Source organism: Maylandia zebra, linkage group LG18, assembly GCF_041146795.1.
Source record: "Maylandia zebra isolate NMK-2024a linkage group LG18, Mzebra_GT3a, whole genome shotgun sequence".
NCBI classification, from domain to species: Eukaryota; Metazoa; Chordata; class Actinopteri; order Cichliformes; family Cichlidae; genus Maylandia; species Maylandia zebra.
Genome location: NC_135184.1, coordinates 21,063,985 through 21,085,220, shown reverse-complemented (window position 1 = coordinate 21,085,220; position 21,236 = coordinate 21,063,985). Strand labels below are relative to the sequence as shown.

Here is a 21,236-nt window from a genome sequence, read left to right as displayed (position 1 = left end):
TTTCTTAATTACTTATTTATTTTAATGCACATTTCAATTAAGTATAAATGAGCACATGCTTGATAGTAAAGATGTGGCTCACCTTTGACCTTTTCGTGCTCATCACTAAGATCGATACATGGCATGCGCGTCCACTAAACCGCTGCTGTGCGCGTCGCCGTCACTTGCTGCGGGATTCAGGAGGCTGTGGTCGGACTCCGAAAAGACTCCTATCTACAAAATAATGAACAACAAATTTGACGCGTGAGTATTTAAAACATTTCGCTGAATATCCAGAGAGCGGTCTCGTCGGTCGCTACTGTGAACTCACTGGGGAGGGTAACGTAAGCTGACCGTGGTTTGCGTGTGTGAGAGGTGTGTCAGCTTTATTATATGTTTTTGCATGAATTCTGTGAGTTAATAAAAGAACAGGAGTGCGAGGGCAACACCTACACGCGCTTTTAAAAAGAAAGGGAGCAATACCTGTGAGTAAATGGTGCTTTTTGATGAAGAATTTCAGTGTTGTTAGCTGTTAGCTTGGCCTGGAGGAAGGCGGATAGGCCTCGAATCCTCGGTGTGGTAGTTAACTGAGAGGCGGGGAGAGGCGCGTAGAGGCCGGTCACAAATTAGACTCGCGTGGCCAATAAATGCAGGAAACTGGAGAGACACTGTTACACGCAGAGAGCTCTTATTAATAGTGACCGTAGTTTAAGATTAGCACAGAGCGCATGTTTGCAGGCCACAACTTTAAAATGCATCAGTTGCAGGTTTATTGGGTTAAGTTGCCCTAAATGAATACAGCAGCCATACTGCAAATCTTCTATTCGTCGAGGATATAGTTTGTGTTAATTTTTTTTCTTGTATTTCTGATGTGTTGACCAGGATGAGGGCACAACTGAATAATTTAGATACTGGTTGCTGTAAGACGGTATAACGCCAACAGACTGGGTAACAAAATGACAAAAGATTTGATTTAAAACACTCTGTAAAAGGAGTTAAAATGAAAAGGGCTGTTACCTGACAACAGGTGTAAAGTCCCTTTTGATTTCAAATATTGATTGCATTTCCCTCGATTGTAGTCTGAAAGACGATGACAGCGGAGACCACGACCAGGACCAAGGCTCACCGAAAGACGGTGAGAAGGAAAAAAACGAAGATGAAGAGAAGGAGCAGAACACTTCCAAGAAAAAAGTGAGGCCGCTAAAGTCTTACACAGATGTATGTGCAGATTGTGCTACTATTTGTTGAACAAAGGTACAGTTTCTTTAGTTTTGGCTTGTTTGTTAAACTATAAAATTTTGAACATCTGGAAATGAATTAAACAGTAAATATAATTTTTGAAGAACCTCTTAAATTAAAGCAAAAAGTCTGCACTTTAATCACATGTTAATTATTCGATTTAAAATCCGCTTTGGTGGTGTACAGAGGCAAAATGACAAATTATAGCTCTGAGTCTGTATAAAGTTAATATGTCAATGAGCTGTACAAGTTACTCTCTCATTTCCGGCAGATGGTGGTGCCAGGAGCAGGAGAACACCCTCTCCAGTACAATTACACCTTTTGGTACTCCAGACGCACCCCAGGGAGACCAGCCAGCACTCAGAGCTACGAACAGAACATCAAACAAATTGGCAGCTTTGCTTCGGTCTGTCGCTCCTCATCACATCTTTATATGGCTTAAAACAGGAGCCAGTGCACTTTTCCTTTTGTTTATGTGCCCGTGCAGAGCTGCACACTCCACATATTGACTTGTTTTCCACTAATTATTACAATTGTCCATCCCAGGTGGAGCAATTTTGGCGTTTCTATAGTCACATGATCCGACCTGGCGATCTGACAGGTCATAGTGACTTCCACCTCTTCAAAGAAGGCATTAAACCCATGTGGGAGGTAAACACACTGGCTGATATCCTCTATTTGCTCTGGTTGTTTGGTTATGCGTGAAAGGCCTGATCTGAAATTGTGTATGTTTAGGATGATGCTAATAAGATGGGTGGGAAGTGGATCATTCGTCTGAGAAAAGGCCTGGCGTCTCGATGCTGGGAGAACCTGATCCTGGCTATGCTCGGAGAACAGTTCATGGTAGGAGAGGAAATCTGTGGGGCTGTGGTGTCAGTACGCTTCCAGGTATTGCCAAAAGCAGACACACTCGGTTGCACATGGTCACTAACTGCCTGACCTAACGCTCACACATGCCTCCTCTTCATGCTGCTTCTCGCCAGGAGGACATCATCTCCATCTGGAACAAAACAGCCAGTGACCAGGGGACCACCGCCCGCATCAGAGACACCCTGCGCAGAGTCCTCAACCTGCCCCCCAACACCATCATGGAGTACAAGACACACACAGACAGCATTAAGTATGTATGTCTTCTCCTTTTTTTATTTTCTTCTCCAGCTTTCCTTTCTCTTCAGCTCATTCCATAAACCTGCATGCTCACACACATTTTCCAACCAAAGAGGCAACGAGAGAGTACACTTACATGTTGCCTTTTTAATGGCTTGTTTTTAACATGCTCGGGTGATAAGATGATGGTTTTCTGTAAGTTAGATTTTTATTTTGACAGTATGTTTGGATTTTAAGGGAGAAATAACAAACACAATTATCAAAATGTTTTATTTTATTGTTTGAAGTATTATTCCAAATTGAAATGTATAACTGTACACATAACCACATATCTTGTGCACGTCTATATACTAATATAATTTTACAAACTCCCATATTTTTCTATTAGTTCATTAGAGAGTGAAACAAATGCCCATTTAACTGATTATAATGGTTTTCCATTGCAGTCTTAACCTTGAGTCAGTATTTCTTCAGTATACAAGAACTCAGTTCTGCCTTTTGTTCCCATTTTCATGCTTTGGGGAAAAAAACAACTAGTTCTGTGTCCATGTTTGTCCTTTGTAGCTTTGAGTGTGAATGCCTAGTATGATGGCTTTCAAGTCCTTTTACACAATCTCTATATCCTCATGTAGATGTTGTTGCTCCATTTTTTTTTTTCGCTTGGCGCTTGATATTAATGAGATGGGGATGTTCTTGACACACGTTGTTAAAAACTTCTGTTTATAATGGCCAGCCTGTCCAAAGAAAGGATAAAAAGCTAAAAGACCAACTTCTTCTGCACGAAGGCACAGAAAAGATGCACAGGGATTATTTTGAGCTCTGAATCGTGCAAAGCTTCTCTAGTAAAGTCTAGAAATACCAGTATGGAGCTAAGAATAACAAGTCCCATTCATTCTAACATGGCCTGTATAAATCTTTATGATATTGAAATGACCTCTGTTAGTATATTTCTTTATTTTGGCAGCTTTAGCTCATAAAGCTAAGCCTAAATTTTTTATTTTCATCATTAGTTTTTGGTAACTGTGAATACAACTATTTTTTTCCCCATCTAAAGCTCTCATTCAGTTAACTGATGGGCTTACGATTCTTCAAGGAAAATAATTATTTCTTTATGCTTTTTACTGCGAATTATAATTTACTGCATCCTCCTCTGTTTGCAGAGCATGGGAAGACTTCCATGGTCTGGTGAATGCTAGCGGAGGACGTTAGCCCCCCGTCACCGAGATGCTCAGCGAAGAGTAAGAACTCCTGCTGTGGGATTTCACATGAACAACAACACAACCTGTGTGATGTAGTTAGACTCTACTGATGTGGTCTCTGTTTGCGGTGTGCAGGTGTGTGCATACGGGATGTGTTGGGGGAAGCCGAGTCCAGAGAAGGGCAGCTCTGCGTGGATTGGCACTGCGTAATGCGAAGACAGAGCAAAAGTCGGGGACCGAGGCCAGGAGACCGTTGGGTCTTTGTGTCAAATTGGAAATGAACAGAAAAGCCTTTCAACAGAACACTGAAACAGGTCTATGAAAGAGGTGATTTTAATCAACTGGAAGAGGAAATTACAGTTTTGTTTCTTTTTTTTCTTTTTTTCTTTTTTAGTAATGCAAGTTGTAACATCTTTTAACCAGTGAGTGACTGGTGTGGGCTGTTCTGGTCATGAACGCTCGACAAAGTGTGCTTTAAATACAACAGAATCAGTTGTACTCTATATGATTTTATTGCTTAACGTGACATTTCACCTGCTGTTAAAATAGGTGTGCTAATCAGTTTTATTGGGACTCAAACAGGGTTATTATAACACAGTGCTGTATTTTAACTACAATTCCTCTGGTCATTTTGGACTAGAACAAATATTAATGTTTAAATGCAATCCACATCAAAGATCACTTAATACGATTTTTAAAAAGTTGTATCCCAAAGGATGAGGATCCTGTGTTGGGCAGGTTTCTATAACCGGCATCTTTAGAATGAACTGCCAAGCTGCCTAAATCACTGTGCCTGGCCTCAAGCCCGACCTGAACCAGGTTTCCCTTCCCTGCCTTCTCCTTTCTTTACCCCACCTTTTAAAGGAAGGGCTCTGCTTTAATGTTAAAGGTGTATAGGAGTCCTGAAACACTGATATTCACTCCTTTTCCATTTTGTAGTCCACGAAAGAAAACGGGGCCCAGGGTCTGTTACAGTTTTTATCCTGGGGAGCTTTTTTGTTTTTTTGTTTTTTTTAATATGTTAAGAAAGAGCCTACAGTTTGTTGAAAAACTGTAATGCTGCCCTTATTTGTTATTGTGATGATGGATGCAGGTGTGTGTGTGAGTGTGTGGAAAGCGAGGAAACACTGTTGGATGTACACCTGATGGATTATAGCAATAAATGGTAAATATGCATCTGCTGCTAAAGATGGTTTAGTGCCATTTTTCTTTTATAAACGCTGGAACTGAAGCTGTGGAGTTTGCAAGAAGCCGAGATTCCTCTTTATCCGCTCTTCTTTCTTCCCAGACCGGGAAGCTTGGGTGCCCGTTGGTCTGTAAATCATGTGATGATGCTGGTCAGCTCATTTCAAAAAACATATGATTCTGCAGAGAAATCATTCAGACAGGTTAGAAACAGTGTTAGTTTTTCCATCCATCTATTCGCTTCCGCTTATCCTTTTCAGGGTCGTGGGGGGGCGCTGGAGCCTATCCCAGCTGTCATAGGGCGAGAGGCGGGGTACGCTCTGGACAGGTCGCCAGTCTGTCACAGGGCCAACACACAGGGACAGACAACCATTCGTACTCACATTCACACCTAGTGACAATTTGAATTATCCAATTAACCTATCCCCACAAGCTGCGTGTCTTTGGATGGTGGGAGGAAGCCAGAGTACCCGGAGAGAACCCACGCAAACGCGGGGAGAACATGCAAACTCCACACAGAAAGACCCCGGCCTGATGTTGGAATTGAACTCAGGACCTTCTTGCTGTGCGGCCACAGTGCTAACCACTGTGCTACGTGTTAGTTTTTCTTTGTATTAAAATGTCTTCTTTATGTATGCTTTTTATGTTTTTTAGAGAAAGAAAGCAAGTGTGCAACGGGGGGGGAGAAGAACGGTCTGAACACTTTTTGGCTCAAAGTAATAATTTACTCCTTAAAGAATCTTTACATAAGCAGATTTTTGATGCTTGCGATTGATACCCGAGGAAGATCCCACACATCAAAATGTTGCTTTTGTTACATGTAAACATGTTGGTTGTTTGCATGTAACATCAATATAAATTATGATCTCCAGTTGTAATGCAAGTTCCAATTAAACCAAATCGTGAAAGGCTCCTTACGAGCCAATACATCAAATATTATATTCTAATATTACAGTGCACCCATCTGGGATCATCTTAATATAGTGTCCTGATTTTTATACTGAACCGCTGATTTCCAGTTAGTATACAATGATCCCAAGGCAGGGATGTCAAACATACAACCTGGGGGCCAGATTGGCCCTACCAAAGGATCCAATCCGGACCAAAAGCATTTAGGAAAATTAAAAAGAAAAAAACATCAAATAAGGAGGGCATATGTTTAATAATTACTCAGTCAAACTAGAGTGAAAATAGGAGAAACCTCCTTGCAACTTAAAAAACAAAAAACAAAAACCTTTATCAAAGCATTTAAAAAAAATAAAATAAAAATTAAAGGTATTTGTAATGACCAGCTGCTTACCAAGAGATGGAGCGTGTCAGTGATCATGAGACGATTGCCAAGATTGCCGGGTGGGAAGGAACTTGTCTTCTAGACATATTGCATCTTATTGCCAATTTGACCTCCATTCAGTCACAGAGTATGCAGATTCTGTCTTATTGTGGTTTTATTGATGTATTAATGCACAAAAGTCATTTTGAAGACAGCAGCTGACTGTGAGTGGTTGCAGACCTGGTCCTTGTCTTCAAAGCAACCACCAGTACAGATGGACCAATGATACTGTTAGCTAAATTTACTTTTATATTAATATGATTAACAGTTGAAATCATTACCTAAAATTACAAATATATAAGTTATTCACTAAAATTATAGAATGAAATTAAAATTGTTAGCTGCTGTTTGAAGTAAGTATGAATGAACAGATAAAACTGTTGCTGAATGTTTATTCATAAGTAAGCTAATTTATTCATAACACATACTTGCAACTAAGTCTTCAAAGTCTGAGGTAGAAACTTTGGGAAAGGTATAATTATATTGTGTATGACAGAACATCTTCCCACTGATGGACACACGTGCTTACCAACAGGAAAGTGGCTGCCAGGAGGAGGAGTTTGGTGTGTGACTCCATACTGAGTGGAACTAGAAGATGAAAATAGAATACATACAGTTGTACTAAAGCCGTGATTAAATAATAAACTATGTTTGTGACTTTGGTATACTTAGAAATGTTAAAGAAGTCTGATACTAGCCAGAGAGATGCAGTTAATGTTTGGCAATTATCTTTTTCTTTTTAAAAAAAAAAACAATCTAGTGGTGTTAGTTGATGTCCCTGTAAATATCATGGAACAGTCTTTTTTTCCATTTATTTTTTATAAATTAAAAGCATTCACCGGTGACTTTATTAGGTACACCTGTTTGGCTGCTTGTTAACACAAATCTGACCAGCTAATCACTAGAGGTGGGAATCACCATACATCCCACAATACGATATTATCACAACACTTAACGCACAATATGATACGATATTATCACAACACTTAACCCACGATACGATATTATCACAACACTTAACGCACAATATGATACGATATTATTGCAATTTTAAAAAAAATATTTTTAAATATATTCAGATTCTGTACATACAGGTAAACTTTATCAATATTCATTTTATCTAATATCAAAGTCTCACACTCAGTCTTTCTCTCATTTCAGTCAGTTTTATTGTTGACAAACTGAACGGTTTGTATTACAGTCTAGTCCAACTTAACTGAATGCAACCATCTGGTACAATTATAGCTATTCTGAACTATGAAATTTATGAAAACTATGCAGCCCATTCAGCAACTGAAGAATTTGAAAGTAAATTAAAACAAAATATAATTTTACATTAAATAAAGTTTTAAACTTAATTAAAATAAAACGTGTCTTAAATTAAAATAAGTAAACTGTCATGTTTATTGCTGCCAAAAAAAGTTAAACACATTTGGACAGTGAAGTAATGTCAGGATTCTGGCTCAGAAAAAGGATCAACATGCTCTGAAGTCAGAGCATGTTCCATTCCACAAACTTTTTTTGTAACAAAATATCGATTTCTGCTGTCCCTGTATCGATACATTATTAGCAAACAAAATATCACGATACTACACAGTATCGATTTTTTTCCCCACCCCTACTAATCACATGCCAGCAGCTCGAAGCTTTTAGGCATGTGGTTGTGATGAAGACGATCCACTGACGTTAAAGTTAAAAGTGCCTTGTTGATGCAAGATGTCAGAGGAGAATGAGCAGATTGCTTCAAGCTGACAGGAAGGCAACACAAAGTCAAATAATACTAACTTTATTATTAAAGTTATATAGCACTTTTCTAAACAGAGTTGCAGCCAACGTATGCAGAAGACAGTGTCTGAATGCACAATACATCAGGCATGCTCTTGCATACCTAGCAGAGCTACAGCAGACCACACTGGGTGCCACTCCTGTCAGCTATGAACAAGAAGTGCATTGAGGTGACTGTTGTTGAGGTTTGGTGCTATGAATAAAACTGAATGTTGTTGATTTCTGCTGCAACATTCAGTTGTTTCAGAATTTAAAATGAACAGTGTGGAGTCATCGATCCATCTTGCCTTGTATAAATGGTTCAGGCTCCTGGTGGTGTAATGGTGTGCCAAATATTTTCTTGGCACTCTTTGGACTTAGTATAAACAGCATTTAAACACCACAGCCTACCTGAGTATTGTTTCTGACTGCGTCCATCCCTTTATAAGCACAGTGTACACATCTTCTGATGGCACCATGTCTGAAAGTGCAAACTGTTTGTTTTGTTTTTAATGTGACAGTGAGCTCACTGTGCTCCAATGGCCTCCAGTCACCAGGCCTCAATGTAATGGAGTAACTTTGGGATGTGATGGAAAAGGAGATTCACATCATGAATGTGCAGCCAAAACTTCTGTTCCAACTGTGTGATACTGTCATGTCATGATAGACCAAAGTCTCTGAGGGGTGTTTGCAGCAACTTGTCGAGTCTCTGGCACAAAGACTTAAAGCACCTCTGAAGGCAAAATATACTGCAGTTTAGTACTAGCGAGGTGTACCTAATAAGGTATCCGGTTAGTGCGCTTTATTATATTGGTCTGTTGTTTTTCTTTCAGTCATGTTTCTTATCTGTTCAGTAAATAAAAGTATCAGATCTGAAGAGGTCGATTAAAGTAAACTTGGTCCGAAACTAAACTTTGGGAAAGGTAAATGTTCTCTGGCATCCTGTCAAAGACAAATTAGGAATGTAATTTACTGAGGTAGAACTCACCCTCCAGCCCAAAGTATTCATGGTCCATGTTGTGTTCTTCGTTGAAGCCAGGCCATTTCTTCCATATCGTGCCTATTTCCTCACCAATGTTGGAGACAATCTAGTGTATAATTTAAAACTGCATGAAAGCACTACTGCAATGTTACACTTTTCAGTCACACATATACTTTTATGAGTTATAAATATTCCTACCTGGAATTGTTGGTTGGAGAAGCAACGGCATGGACAGCAGGAGCCCTGGATTCTGATGGTAGACGCCCCTCCTGAAGCGCAGACCTCCAGGAGGGGCGTAAACATGCTCCACCTGAAAACATGGTCACCAACACACAGCAACTCAGTAACCGTGCACTAAGCCTCCTGGCAAAGAGACTGGCCAGTGCTTCACACAGAGGCGCAGTCCAGTCTTGATGGTTGGATGATTGCATTTTCAGCTGTCATGATTCTGCAGCACCAAAGCAATTGTTTGCTCGGTGTCAGAAGAGTTCAATTTGGGACATGCTTTATTAGAGCACAACTGAGAGAATATTTATACCAAGTCGAACTCTGGTCACTGAAACCTCTGCCAGGCCAGTCCTAATTGGGCACAACTTCACCGACTGTCGCTTCTGGAAAACTCTAAATTTGACACGCAAAGACACCCCCGCTAACCCTGGAGTCAGATTTAGGACAGATGAAGAAGGAAGTATTTTGGGTTGACGACAGAAGAGCCGTGAGCCTGCCATGCCATTGGCCAACATTCCCATTAGGAAGGATGTCGCATTCCTTCCCCTACGAGCCCACGCCAGCTCTGTTGGTGTGTTTTTGGTGTGCAGACAGCTGTGCTGTGCATTAACCATCCCAGGTTTATATTACACTCAGCCTGTTCAGAACAGGAAAGGCCCCGACTGCTATTTACAGACAGGCCTGAGCATCTAGGCCAGTGTGGTCCCAGGCCTTGAATGACATGGAAAAAGGCTCACATGCGAAGTGTTTAGTCTGACAGTATAAAATGCTACTGGTGTTTGTTCACCCAAATTAAAAATGTAAAATTATAGTAATAATAATAAGAAAAAAATATACTATGTGAATGTTATTCTTCAAACTCAAATGATCCACAAAACAACCATTTTATCCAGACTAGTTCCTTACTTCTAGGCTGGACTGCTGTAACCCATTATTATCAGATTCTTCTAAAAGTTCCCTGAAAGACTGTCTTTTTGACAGTACCTAGGTCCTGTCAAAATGATGACAGGACCTAGGTACTGACAGGGACTAGAAAGAGAAAGCATATTTCTCCCATACTGGTTTCTCTTCATTGGCTCCCTGTTAAATTCTGAATCAAATTTAAAATCTTTCTGATCACATACAAGATCTTGAATAATCAGGCCCCCTTTTATCTGAAAGACATCATAGTACCATATAACCCCAATAGAGCAGATTGAGGTTTAAAATGTTCCTTTCTAATCAACTTATAGTTAGGGCTGGACTCTGAGCCAGGTTCTCCCAGAGGTTTCTCCCTTTTAAGAGAGCTTTTCCTTCCCTGTGTCGCCAACTGCTTGCTCACAAGGGGGTCATCTGCTCGTTAGGGTTTCTTTCTAATATTGTTGGGTCTTTACCCTACAATGTAAAGTGCTTTGAGGTGACTGTTGTTGTAAATAGGCAATATAAATAAAACTGAAATGAATGAGTGCAGACTAAAGACTTCTGTGGACTCCTTCAGACATAATTATATTTATGTTTATAATTTTTGTTAACCCATTAACCAAAGGCCAGTAGTTTGTAAAATTCAGTTCATTAGATTTCTCAGAGAAGCTAAAGAGGCTCATGTATGAAGTATGTCTCCTTAATATAAATCTTCACCACTAACTTTACCTACTTACCTACAGTACCTACCTATATATTCACTCTCATTATAACAACAGAAGTGAGTTATATAAGCCTAAGTGTGGCTTGATCACATGTAGTTTAGAACTACTGAGCAACATAAGGAAACAAACTCATCAGCGTTTAGTAGGAACATATATACACCAAGGAATGAACAAGTTTCCTACCTCTGATGTACGGTGCCAATGAGATGGTTTTGAGGTGTGTACGCTCTCATCTCCATCAGGCAGCAGCCAAGGCAACAGGCGTCCACCCTAAGGGGCCTTTCAAAATAAAAGACCTGACTGCCCTCACTGTCAAAGCCTTTCAGGGTGTAGGCCCGAGCTGGACCACAGCACTGCAGACACACACAGGAGCTCTCTAAGAGGAGGGAGAAGAGAACAAATGCTGAGAATATGCTGAAAAACATCAGTAGTTATAAGAGTAAGACACGTGGTGGAACGGGACAAATACCTTCCACAGCCACAAATGACTGTGACCTGTTGCCTTCTGTAGTGATGTTATAGATCCTCCTAGAAACACACTGAGGACCTGCAGTCAGGATGTGGTATTTTCTTAACGCACACACATCTAAACAAGAGTCCTGTTTTATGTAAAAGAAAAAAGTAGTCCTCCTCACCTTGCAGCTCTGGCTTGGCAGTGATATGAATCTCACTAGCAGTTTCCAGCACAGACATAAAGCATGATCTCACTGCACTACCAGTCTTCTTCACCGGTGGCTGAATCAAGCCATTCTCAGCAGTCTGGCCCAAAAGCTGCTCTTCAGATTCCAGGTCAGGAGGCATTTGGTGGGATTTGGGTGGAGTGCTTTGAGTCTGGCACTCACAAGAGGGTCCACAGCGGTTGTGAAAAGCCCTGAAGACCATGTGAATGTGCTTCTCTCGCTCAAGTCGTCCAAAGGGAAGAGGCTGATTCATCACGGCTGACATGGTCTCAAACTGAAAAATGAATCATACCGAAACCTTAAAGAAAACATTTGAAGGATGGATGCTTTAACTCATACCCAGTCTATAGGCTGCAAGCAAGTTACTTAAATAAAGTATAGTAGGTGCTTAAAGAAGAAAATCCACACACATCTTTCATTATTTACAAACCAAATTCCCCCAAAAGTTGTGAAAGTGTGTAAAATGTAAATAAAAACAGAACATGGCAGCAACATGTATTAAAAAAGCTGTGAGCAGGGCCATGTTTACCCTGTGTAGCATCCCCCCTTCTTTTAATAACAGCCGGTAGACATCTGGGTACTGAGAAGACCACCTGCTGCACTTTTAGAAAAGCTACGATCATATCTGCTCAGCACTGCTGGATCTTTGTCATATTTTTGTTTAATGGTGCAATTAACCTAATTAGTTGTAAAATGTTCCTCCAGCTGTTTCCTTTGAGTACCACTTACTTTCCCAGCCTTTTGCCCACCCCAATTTTCGGAGCCATTTTCTCAGTTTAAACGTTTGATATGTTTTCATTGTTCTATTGTTAAGAAAATGTAGGTTTATCAGATTTTCAAACAATTGCATCACAACTTTTTGGAGCTGGTGTTGTGCCTTAAATACTAAATATTAATCTGACAAAATGATAAAACATCCACTAAAACGGTCTCAAAATCATAGCAAATAGATCTTTATCATGTAAGCTTGTAATTTAAAATTTAATAAATTTTTATGTTGTGATCAAAAGTTTGATAGGGGAAAAAAGGAGCTTTCCTTCTCCTGTACTGTGTTTCTTGGCAGTTCCCTGGTATCAATATTAACATCCTCCTTGCAATAGCTTAATACTTTTTCACATTCAGATCACACGTTAATATTCCTGTCTCACCCAGCCTGCAGCTGCGAGTAGCAGCTCACAGCATCAAACCGAAGCTCCCTTGTATAAACATTGATAGCTCAAGAGTTTCTATACTGGCTAAGATCTTCCTGGAGCCTTTACTTATCATGTATTTCCAATAAGAGATTAGAAAGAAAGAAAACAGCACAAAAGAGCATCACAGGCCTGCTTACCATCAGTGTTCACCCTCCACAGACTCGGATCATCTAAGTGTTACGAGCAAGAAACCAGGCGAGCCTTCATGAGTTATCATTATCTGGAGGGACTAAGCCTTCTTACCCCCCGTGTGTTTGTGTGGCTATTCACATAGCAGTGTTTGGCTTTGTGAGTGTTTTCGGACTTCAGCTCCATCTCAAAACGACTCTGTTTCCATCCCAACCAGCCGGATCTGCCTTTTGTTGGGGTAGAAAGGCACCACTCAGTCATGTAATTGAAATGCTTCTAGAGGAGGGGGGCTGTGCAGGATATTTGTGCTTCAGTGGCAGGTTTGGGAGTGGAGGGGTGGGGGCCGAAACTTTCCACTGGCCTCAAAAATGACTCAGTCACAAAAATCATACAATTAAAATGCTTTTATTGATAAAAAGAAAGATTCTCGTACAACGAATGAAATCTGTGGTCGACACCATGTCTCGTGGCTTGTGCCCATAGTTTTGTTAAAAATGAACAGCACTTAGAGCAAACACTGAGATGTAAGTAAGGAGACCATCTTCTACAGCATTAAATGCAACACAAACAATCTCAACAGCCAGGACAGCTGATACAGTATGCATTCACACAATGGTGCAGTGGATTGTACTTGCTTCTGTGATCGTCCGCAGCCCCACAGCAGGCACCTGTGCAGAAAACACATACAGCTGCATCTTCTCCATTCTTTGTATCATAGTCATTAGTGAAAGATCACTAATGAAGGCTGTCAGATTCTCACTCTGGCTAAAGTGATAACATCAAACATTTTCTCCCTGGTTCACCCTAAGGCGTTTGTTTCCATTCCTGCTACAGCAGTAATGTTGTGTAGTGGAGGGAGATACTTCTTTGGATCCCCAGGAAAAGGTGTAGAGGGCGGCTGGTTGAAGTGGCCCATCAAGAAGATGCCAACAGTGCCGATAAAAAACACCAACACCATGACAATAAAGCAGACCCTGTCGATGACACGGGCAACCAGGAACCATTCTTCATTTTCCTGCGGTTGAGTGAGATGATACATTGCTATTAGCTCTGGCATTCCCAACTAAGACCTCATCTAAATGTCCATTGCAAATGTGCAAAGAGTAAAATGGTTAAGCATACACTCTGGAAGTCATTCTGCTGTCTTGCAGTCTCAGCGATGTGTTTGCAGGAGACCACACACTGCTTCAGCTCTGGACTGGCCTTTGCTAGACTATTAACAAGGTGCTGTGCTGTACCCCCCTCCAGCCCATCATCTGGAGTCATATATTCACAAAAAGCCATATATTTACGTGTTATATTTATGCATTTCAAAGGATAACCTAAACTGTCAAAAGTTTTACAAATAATTTAAAAAGAATGTGTAACAAACTCTTTCAAATACTTACGTAGCTTCTCCAGCACTGATTTCATCAATCCATTTCTCCCTCTGAGTTTGTCAAACATGAGCTCAGACCGAGCTGTTTTCATTACGTATTCCTCCGCCTTAGTGATGACAGTGATAGAGCTGCGGCGACGGCAGGGAACCAGGTGGACACCATTCCTGCCTGCAGACACAGTTTCACCATTTCTCATTTCTGATGCATGGCCGGCGTTTGGTGTCCAGGGTTGCATCTGCATCCTAAGTAGGCGAGGCAGGATGTTTAGGAAGATCTGAGGGTGACACGGTGTTTAAGATGAAATCACAGCTAAATAGACGTGTTCCCTTCATTGAGCAGCTTTAAAAGATATTCAAATGATTCAGACACAGCCTCACCTTCCGGACTTTGTCTGCCATTTTGTGAGTGTTTGGGGTTCTCAGGGATACGTTGAGGACTACGACACTGTTTATCACTACCATGGTGGTCACCGACATCACAAACATCAGATACCTGCGGTCAAATGTTCGTATCATTTTCAACACAAACCTAAAACTCTGAGCTGAAATCTGAAAATCAGCCGCTTACTTTCCAATAAGAGGCACCGCTTGAGAAGTCTCTGGAACCTTCTTAGCAATGAGGAAGAGGAACACAGTCTGGCCCAGAAGAGTCACAATAGACATGGTGCACTTCTGACCACCAGCTGTAAAACCAAAACCAGCACTCAGTCAGGGTGGTGCAGTTTTGACCTAATGTATGCATCAACGGCTAGATCGTCACTGTATTTCTATGATCATAGGTCAAAGTATGAATAAAATCCTGACTCACTGTCTACGTACATCAACAGGCACAACATTATGACAGGTAAAGTGAATAACACTAATTATGTCTTCATCATGGCACCTGTTAGTGGATGGGCTATATTAGGGACCAAGTAAACTTTTTGTCTTCAAAGTTGAGGTTAGAAGCAGGAAAAATGTGCAAGCATGAGGATTTGAGCAAGTTTGACAAGGGCCAAATTGTGATGGCTAAACGACTGGGTCAGAGCATCTCATATTTTGCAGCTCTTATGAGTTGTTACTGGTCTGCAGACCAAATGTGGTCCAGGGAAGAAACAGTGGTGAACCAGCAACAAGGTCATAGGCAGCCAAGGCTCACTGACACATGGGCAGCAAAGGCTGGCTCGTGGGGTCCAATCCAGCAGACGAGCTCCTGTAGTTCAAACTGCAGAAGAAGTTCATGCTGGTTCTGATAGAAAAGTGTTAGAATGCACAGTCCATTGTAGCTTGTTGCATATGGGGCTTCAGACCTACATATTCACTCCAAAATTCCTTACAGTTCAATTCAAATACATTTTATTTATATTGCAATTACAACAACAGTCGCCTCAATGTGCTTTAATTGTAAAGACCCTGCAATTATACAAAGAAAACCCCAACAATCAGACAACGCCCTATGAGCAAGCACTTGGTGCCAGTGGGAAGGCAAAACTCCCTTTTAAAAGGAAGAAGCATTGCATAGCTGCATGATGCCCCCAGTCTAATGGGCATGTGCACGTCAGAACTGGATCACAGAGCAATAGAAAAAGGTGGCCATGTGTGATGAATCACTTTTTCTTTTACATCACGTGGACGGCCGGGTGTGTGTGCATCACTTACCTGGGAAACACCTGGCACCAAGATGCACTATGGGAAGAAGGTGAGCTGGTGGAGGCAGTGTTATGCTTTGAGCAATGTTCTGCTGGGAAACCTTGGGTCTTGCCATCCATGTGGATGTTACTTTGACATATACCACCTATGTAAAGATTGTTGCAGACCATGAAAAAGCTTTCATGGAAACAGTATCCCCTGATGGCTGTGGCCTCGTTCAGCAGGATAGTGCTTCCTGACACAAATGTTTCAGGAATACTTTGAGGAGCACAAGAACAGGTTTGAGGTGTTGACTTGGCCTCCAAATTCCCCAGATCTCAGTCCAGTCGAGGATCTGCAGGATGTACTGGACAAACAAGTCCAATTCATGGAGGCCCTGCCATGAAACATTTTAGGACTAAAGGATCTGTTGCTAACATCTTGGTGCCAGATACCAGAGCACACCTTCAGGGCTCTAGTGGAGTCCAGCAAAAGATGGACCACCACAGTACTAGGCAGATAGTCATGATGTTATGCCTGATGGGTTTATGATCACACTTTACACAAAGTAAGAAGAAGAACCTTTGGCAGGTAAGTAGTAGACTAGCAGGCCGAGGGAGGAGAAGAGGACACAGGGAGCAATAATGTTAATGATGTAGAAGACAGGCTTCCTCTGAATGATAAGAAAGAAGACCAGCTCCTGATACTCCAGGTCATCTTTGGTGTACTGAGTGTTGATCACCTTCTTGGCTGGTCTGTGTCTGATAATCCATTCTCCATTCTCTAAAAAACACAAAATAAAAGTCTTTAATAGTCTTTTATCACAAGAAAAAAAGTTTCTTCTTCTTTATATGAACCAATGGATGTCTTTATTGTGTTCACTAATTTCAAATCTATTCTTCAAATACCTGTAAAGGCCTCTGGGTCGATATCCACCCACTCTAATGTGACGTCATCTTCTTTTGTGAGAACCAGCTCGATCTCATTGGCGCTGTAAGTCTGCGAGCTGAACACATGGCACAGAACATGCGGTCAGAGTCGACCAGTCAACACCTTCAAGAGCAAGAAGGTAACATGACTGAAGGAAGCTGATTGCTGTTGATTTAGACACTCTGGATTCTTTTTACATGTCATGCCTTTAATTAAATTTTATTTATATAAGAAGAAATTACATAAAGGGTTGACCCTATAATAATACAGAGAAAACCCCAGCAATGAGAAAACCCCCGATGAGCAAGCACTTGGTGACAGTTCGAAGGCAAAACTCCCTTTTAACAAAATACCTCCGGCAGCACCAGGCTGGGGGAGGGACAACCATCTCCCTTGACCGGTTGGGGGTGACAGACTTGTGATTGCTTGCGTTTTGTACAGATCAAGTCCCATCTGATCTCTTACCGGAAGACCATGGTGCAGTTCTGCCAGTCGAAGGGAAAATAGTTCACAGTGATGGCACAGGCGCTGTGGTAAATAGCAGGAGGCAGCCAGTACACACAGCCATCAGGAGACACCAGTGCATTGCAGTAAAGAGCTACCTCAAAATGTCCATCAATGCTACGGACCAGAAGGAAGATGAGAAAGATGGTGTATGGTTTATCTGCAGTTAATTGCATACATTCGTGCACGCATGCACACATCAGGCCTCATTCATGATTTCACACGTACAGGCTTGTAGGTTTATCTTAGATAAGAGAAACTTTACCTGGAAACAAATACATCTGTCATCATAATGTGATAATATGTGTTTTTAAATGATTGCAATAGTATTAAAAACTAAATCTGCCTCTAACAGTGTGAGAGTGCAGAACCTGAAAGCGCTATCTGAAGTTCACTCATGACTTCTTTTACCTAAACTCTGCCCTTTGCTTCCATTTTTGCACCACTGTGCTTCTCCTCGGCGAGCACAGAGGAAAGGAGATTTTAGAAACACGATGTAATGTTTACCTTTCACTAGGGTTGGTGCAGCTCAAAGAAAACAGAACCGAAGTTTTGTTTAAAAAAAAGGCAGCTACATCTTTGGTGAATGCTTTCTTCGCCTCCCACATGTTGTTTGGTTTACTTTCAAAGTACTTTAGGTGCATTTACAAGGCTTTAAGCAGACTGGTTAGTCCAGAGAAACCTGATTTAACCCACAGGTCTCCTGAATAAACAAATATCAGAATCAACTATGATTTGATGGGTGACTGTATGAATGCATTTTTAATGTTCCCATTTATCCTGAAAATGAATTTATTGTTAATTAATATTTTAGAATGCTTCAACTAACAGCCCAAAAAAGTCCTCAGAGACGTATCATGATGGCTGCCTAACCATTAAAACTCATATCTCAATGGAAAATTCATATCTGAAGGTGGATTCACTCACTTGTTCTCCAGTACAATGTCAGGCAACCAGATGCTTTTGGAGGGGACACGCAGACTAGAGGTGATGTTCCCATACAGAGCTGACCTGGGTGACTGGTCCCATCTCAGCCTGTAGTCGCACCATTGCTACACACAGAAACACTGCAGGTTTGACTTCTTTTCGAATGCATAAACTGGGTATTTTTGAAAGAAGCTAAAAAAGGACCTCCAAAAGTTACCATTTCGATCCAGACGTTGGTGGTCAGGGCCTCCTCCTTTTCATTCTGAGGACACAGTTTGGTAAACATTGCAACCATAGACAATAACCCTCTGAGGTCATTATAGATGATAACCCAACTCTAACCCTAGCCTGTCCTACGTTTTGAAGACAAAAATATTACACTTAGACTTTGCTCATGGCTTGGGAGAATAATTTAATAAAAATAAAAATGATGTATCCTGATTGTCTAATGTGAGAATTAGGGTTTTGGTCAGGGTCATCACTGGCTAATCATACGCACCAGGACAAGCTCTACTCACCAGAGAGATGAGGTTGGTGAGCGTCATCTTGATGGAGACTTTAGTGATGTCTCCACTCTTCTCCATGGGCCGAACGTTCTTGTTGTAGCCCTTCATCAAATCCTTAAACAGCTCCCTTTCAAGGTTGGCTGCCGAGGCTGCGCACAAGAACATGAACAGCCACGACAAAGCAGGTTGATTTAAAGGGTCGATCTGCGCATTTTTATAGCAGGTAAAATAGCCAGACAATCCAAAAAGCTGTGGGAATCAGCAAATAAAGATAGTAAGTTGTAAAAGATTTGAATTCGACTGATCTTCTGGTCAAGATCTTCTCAGGCACGTCCAGATGTCTTCCAGTACATCTGATTTTATTTTTGTAACTTGTTAGAGACACAAATGCAAGGGGACACAATGGAACTTCTATGAAGTGAAGCAGATGTAGCATCCGTGCTGAAATAAGTCCAGAAGTCTTGTGTAGAGATTTTTATGTTTATGTGATGATGCCCGCAGCTTTTCGATCGTATCTCTTGCATTGTCTGCTCGTCATAAGGAATATTTGCTCCATAGTTGCGTCAGCTCTACTGTGACGTTTGAGATTACAACATGGTTACCGCGGTTTCGATTTGTGGCAAAATTATTAACAAACAGCCTGCTTTAAAAACTGGATGAAAGAAGTTAGTATATAGGAGGTATGGGCATTTGATTAAAAATGCTATTGAGCTGCATGATGGGAAATGTAGGCTTCAGAACTTATTAAGCCAGAAGATTAGGTATCTCTACTTACTTCTTTCATCTCCCCAACATTATGGAAGCCTAACAAAAAAACTGCTGAAGTGCACGGGTAAAAACAGTCTCTCGTGAATGTTTTGACAAAGTTTAATTTCCCAGAGAAACTTTGTCGTAATAATCAAATGATCAATGAAGAGACAACTACATTATAAAAATATTTGTTTTGTAAAAACCACCAGCGCACAAAAGATTATTTCAGTTTACTAACAAACTGGAAAAATAACAAAAAACAAAAAAAGTTATTAAAAACAATTTCAAACTGTCTTATGGAGGAAAGCTTTTAATTGTCCTTTGGTGCCCGAGAAAACAAAGTAGTAATGACTATTAAAATGTATATTTCAAATATTCAATAATTTTTTAAAAATGTAGTTACCAGACTAATAGTCGACTGTGAAAGAGAACACATGTATAGTATCAGCATAACAAAATGAGTGGGACTGTGTGCACTGACAAATGTATATTAGATCTTTTAGATAGAACAGATGTTTTGAGATTTACCAGTGAAAATGCCAACAACACATGGTCTGTACAGTCTGGTGATCAGTGCTTTTCAGTGTACTGCACTTTGTTTGAATGCAAACACAGTGAGAATTAGTGAAAATAATAGACTGCTAAAAAAAAAAGCATATTGTTTCTAAGCAACACTCAGCAGCATCTTTGGTCTTCAAAAACAACAGCATGCAAATCACAGCAACAAGAAACCCAAACTGCTTCCCTCAAACTGTGCAGTGGCTCCTTAGTGTTCCTACCTGTGGCACAAAACACCAACACTCCAATAAAGAGTGGCAGAGTGCACGGAGCTCCAAAGTCCATCAGCGTGTCTTTGTGCAGTGCTGTCCCAGACAAACCCTCAACCACTAATGTGACACGCACGGACTCGGGCACCCGTGTGTGCTTCCCACCAGAGGTCGAAGCTCGGGTTGACGGGAAGGCTGAAGGTTGGGGGTTGGTGACTGGGTGATTGTTAGGGTAAAATCCAAAAGTGGATTTCCAGCACGGCATAGCCAGCTGTCACACAGACACACACCCATAGTTTGAGCATTGTACTCTGTCCATGGCTGCCCTCCAGTGTTAAACATGTCGCATTATAATTCTGTTCGGTGCACCCGTCTATTGTTGCTCAGTTACATGAACGCAATTCTCTGTAATGAACTCAAAGCACACTCGGCCCAGCACTGATATCTAAAACTCTCAGTTTTATAGTCTCAGTTAAATCTATTCTTTACAACAGAGGGATTAGACAGATCTGGTGTTAAAGAGAGAAAGAGCACAACAAGCCAGAAACTAAAAAAAACTGACAAACAGCAGAGAAGACAACAGGTGGGAAGTCTTGTCCATTTACAGCACAGCGTCTGTGATGAGTGGCCAGGCCCTGGATGCCAGCACATTTGTGTCCTGTCATGACTTGTGTGTGTGTACGTGCATGTTTGTCACAAAAATACACACACTTAAGCACGCAGGTCAAAAGCAGGAGTTAATGTGATGTAACAGAGGTATGTATCTGTGTTTACTCAGCTGTCTTGCCCCTGTATGTTCCTTTTCTGGGAAATTACCTGTCTGTGATCACAACGTTAAGTACCGGCTTAATTCAACCGATTGTTTAAAGACTCAAATACAGGATTAGAGAAGCAAAAGTCAACACAAAGCAATAATGGGGGCCTGTTTGCTGCTCAAAGAGTGCCACTTCCTTTAAACTTGCCAGTTGTGGATAATGACAGACAATAAGAGACTCTAGAGGGTGGTGTATTTCTGGATCCTGTTAAAATTACCCATCTTAAGAAGAGAAATCACGGAGGTTCTTGTCATCACAGTAACAGCTGCTGCACTGACCGTAAAGCTCTGCTCAAAGGGTGAAACCAATGAATGTGGGGTCACAAAGACGGGAAGATCAGAAGCTGCATTACTGCTAACTCAATCTTTCCTTACAATAAACACAGCATCCCATAACATTAATAACTTTTTT

The 21,236-nt window shown here is 41.1% G+C and overlaps 3 protein-coding genes across 5 annotated transcripts; 1 reads left to right on the top strand and 2 right to left on the bottom strand.

Moving 5' to 3' along the window:
- Window positions 1–9: 9 nt before the first annotated feature.
- On the top strand, window positions 10–4,716 carry eif4e2 (eukaryotic translation initiation factor 4E family member 2). 2 transcript variants are annotated; one of them, XM_004542567.6, is made up of 8 exons: window positions 10–243; window positions 1,059–1,170; window positions 1,490–1,624; window positions 1,765–1,869; window positions 1,954–2,106; window positions 2,202–2,338; window positions 3,486–3,563; window positions 3,660–4,716. In XM_004542567.6, the coding sequence occupies exons 1-7, from the start codon at window positions 119–121 to the stop codon at window positions 3,532–3,534; spliced, it is 816 nt and encodes a 271-aa protein (XP_004542624.1). In that variant the 5' UTR covers window positions 10–118; the 3' UTR covers window positions 3,535–3,563; window positions 3,660–4,716. The 2 variants fall into 2 exon arrangements, with proteins under 2 accessions (XP_004542624.1, XP_023010422.1); XM_023154654.3 differs by having other exon boundaries at window positions 2,202–2,342.
- Window positions 4,517–12,735, bottom strand: LOC101477699 (phospholipid scramblase 1). 2 transcript variants are annotated; one of them, XM_004542566.4, is made up of 8 exons: window positions 12,649–12,735; window positions 11,274–11,592; window positions 11,108–11,185; window positions 10,822–11,014; window positions 8,984–9,095; window positions 8,792–8,891; window positions 6,569–6,627; window positions 4,517–4,889 (listed from the first exon to the last, which is right to left on the bottom strand). In XM_004542566.4, the coding sequence occupies exons 1-8, from the start codon at window positions 12,649–12,651 to the stop codon at window positions 4,863–4,865; spliced, it is 891 nt and encodes a 296-aa protein (XP_004542623.1). In that variant the 5' UTR covers window positions 12,652–12,735; the 3' UTR covers window positions 4,517–4,862. The 2 variants fall into 2 exon arrangements, with proteins under 2 accessions (XP_004542623.1, XP_076732414.1); XM_076876299.1 differs by lacking the exon at window positions 4,517–4,889 and having other exon boundaries at window positions 6,451–6,627.
- A 294-nt stretch (window positions 12,736–13,029) lies between these two features.
- chrng (cholinergic receptor, nicotinic, gamma) lies at window positions 13,030–20,278 on the bottom strand. Its single transcript, XM_004542568.3, has 12 exons — window positions 20,023–20,278; window positions 18,506–18,642; window positions 18,205–18,249; window positions 17,988–18,112; window positions 17,022–17,177; window positions 16,535–16,632; window positions 16,209–16,409; window positions 14,587–14,701; window positions 14,397–14,511; window positions 14,029–14,293; window positions 13,763–13,896; window positions 13,030–13,655 (listed from the first exon to the last, which is right to left on the bottom strand). Exons 1-12 carry the CDS (start codon window positions 20,273–20,275, stop codon window positions 13,440–13,442), a joined length of 1,860 nt encoding a protein of 619 aa, XP_004542625.2. The 5' UTR covers window positions 20,276–20,278; the 3' UTR covers window positions 13,030–13,439.
- Between the last annotated feature and the right edge of the window lie 958 nt (window positions 20,279–21,236).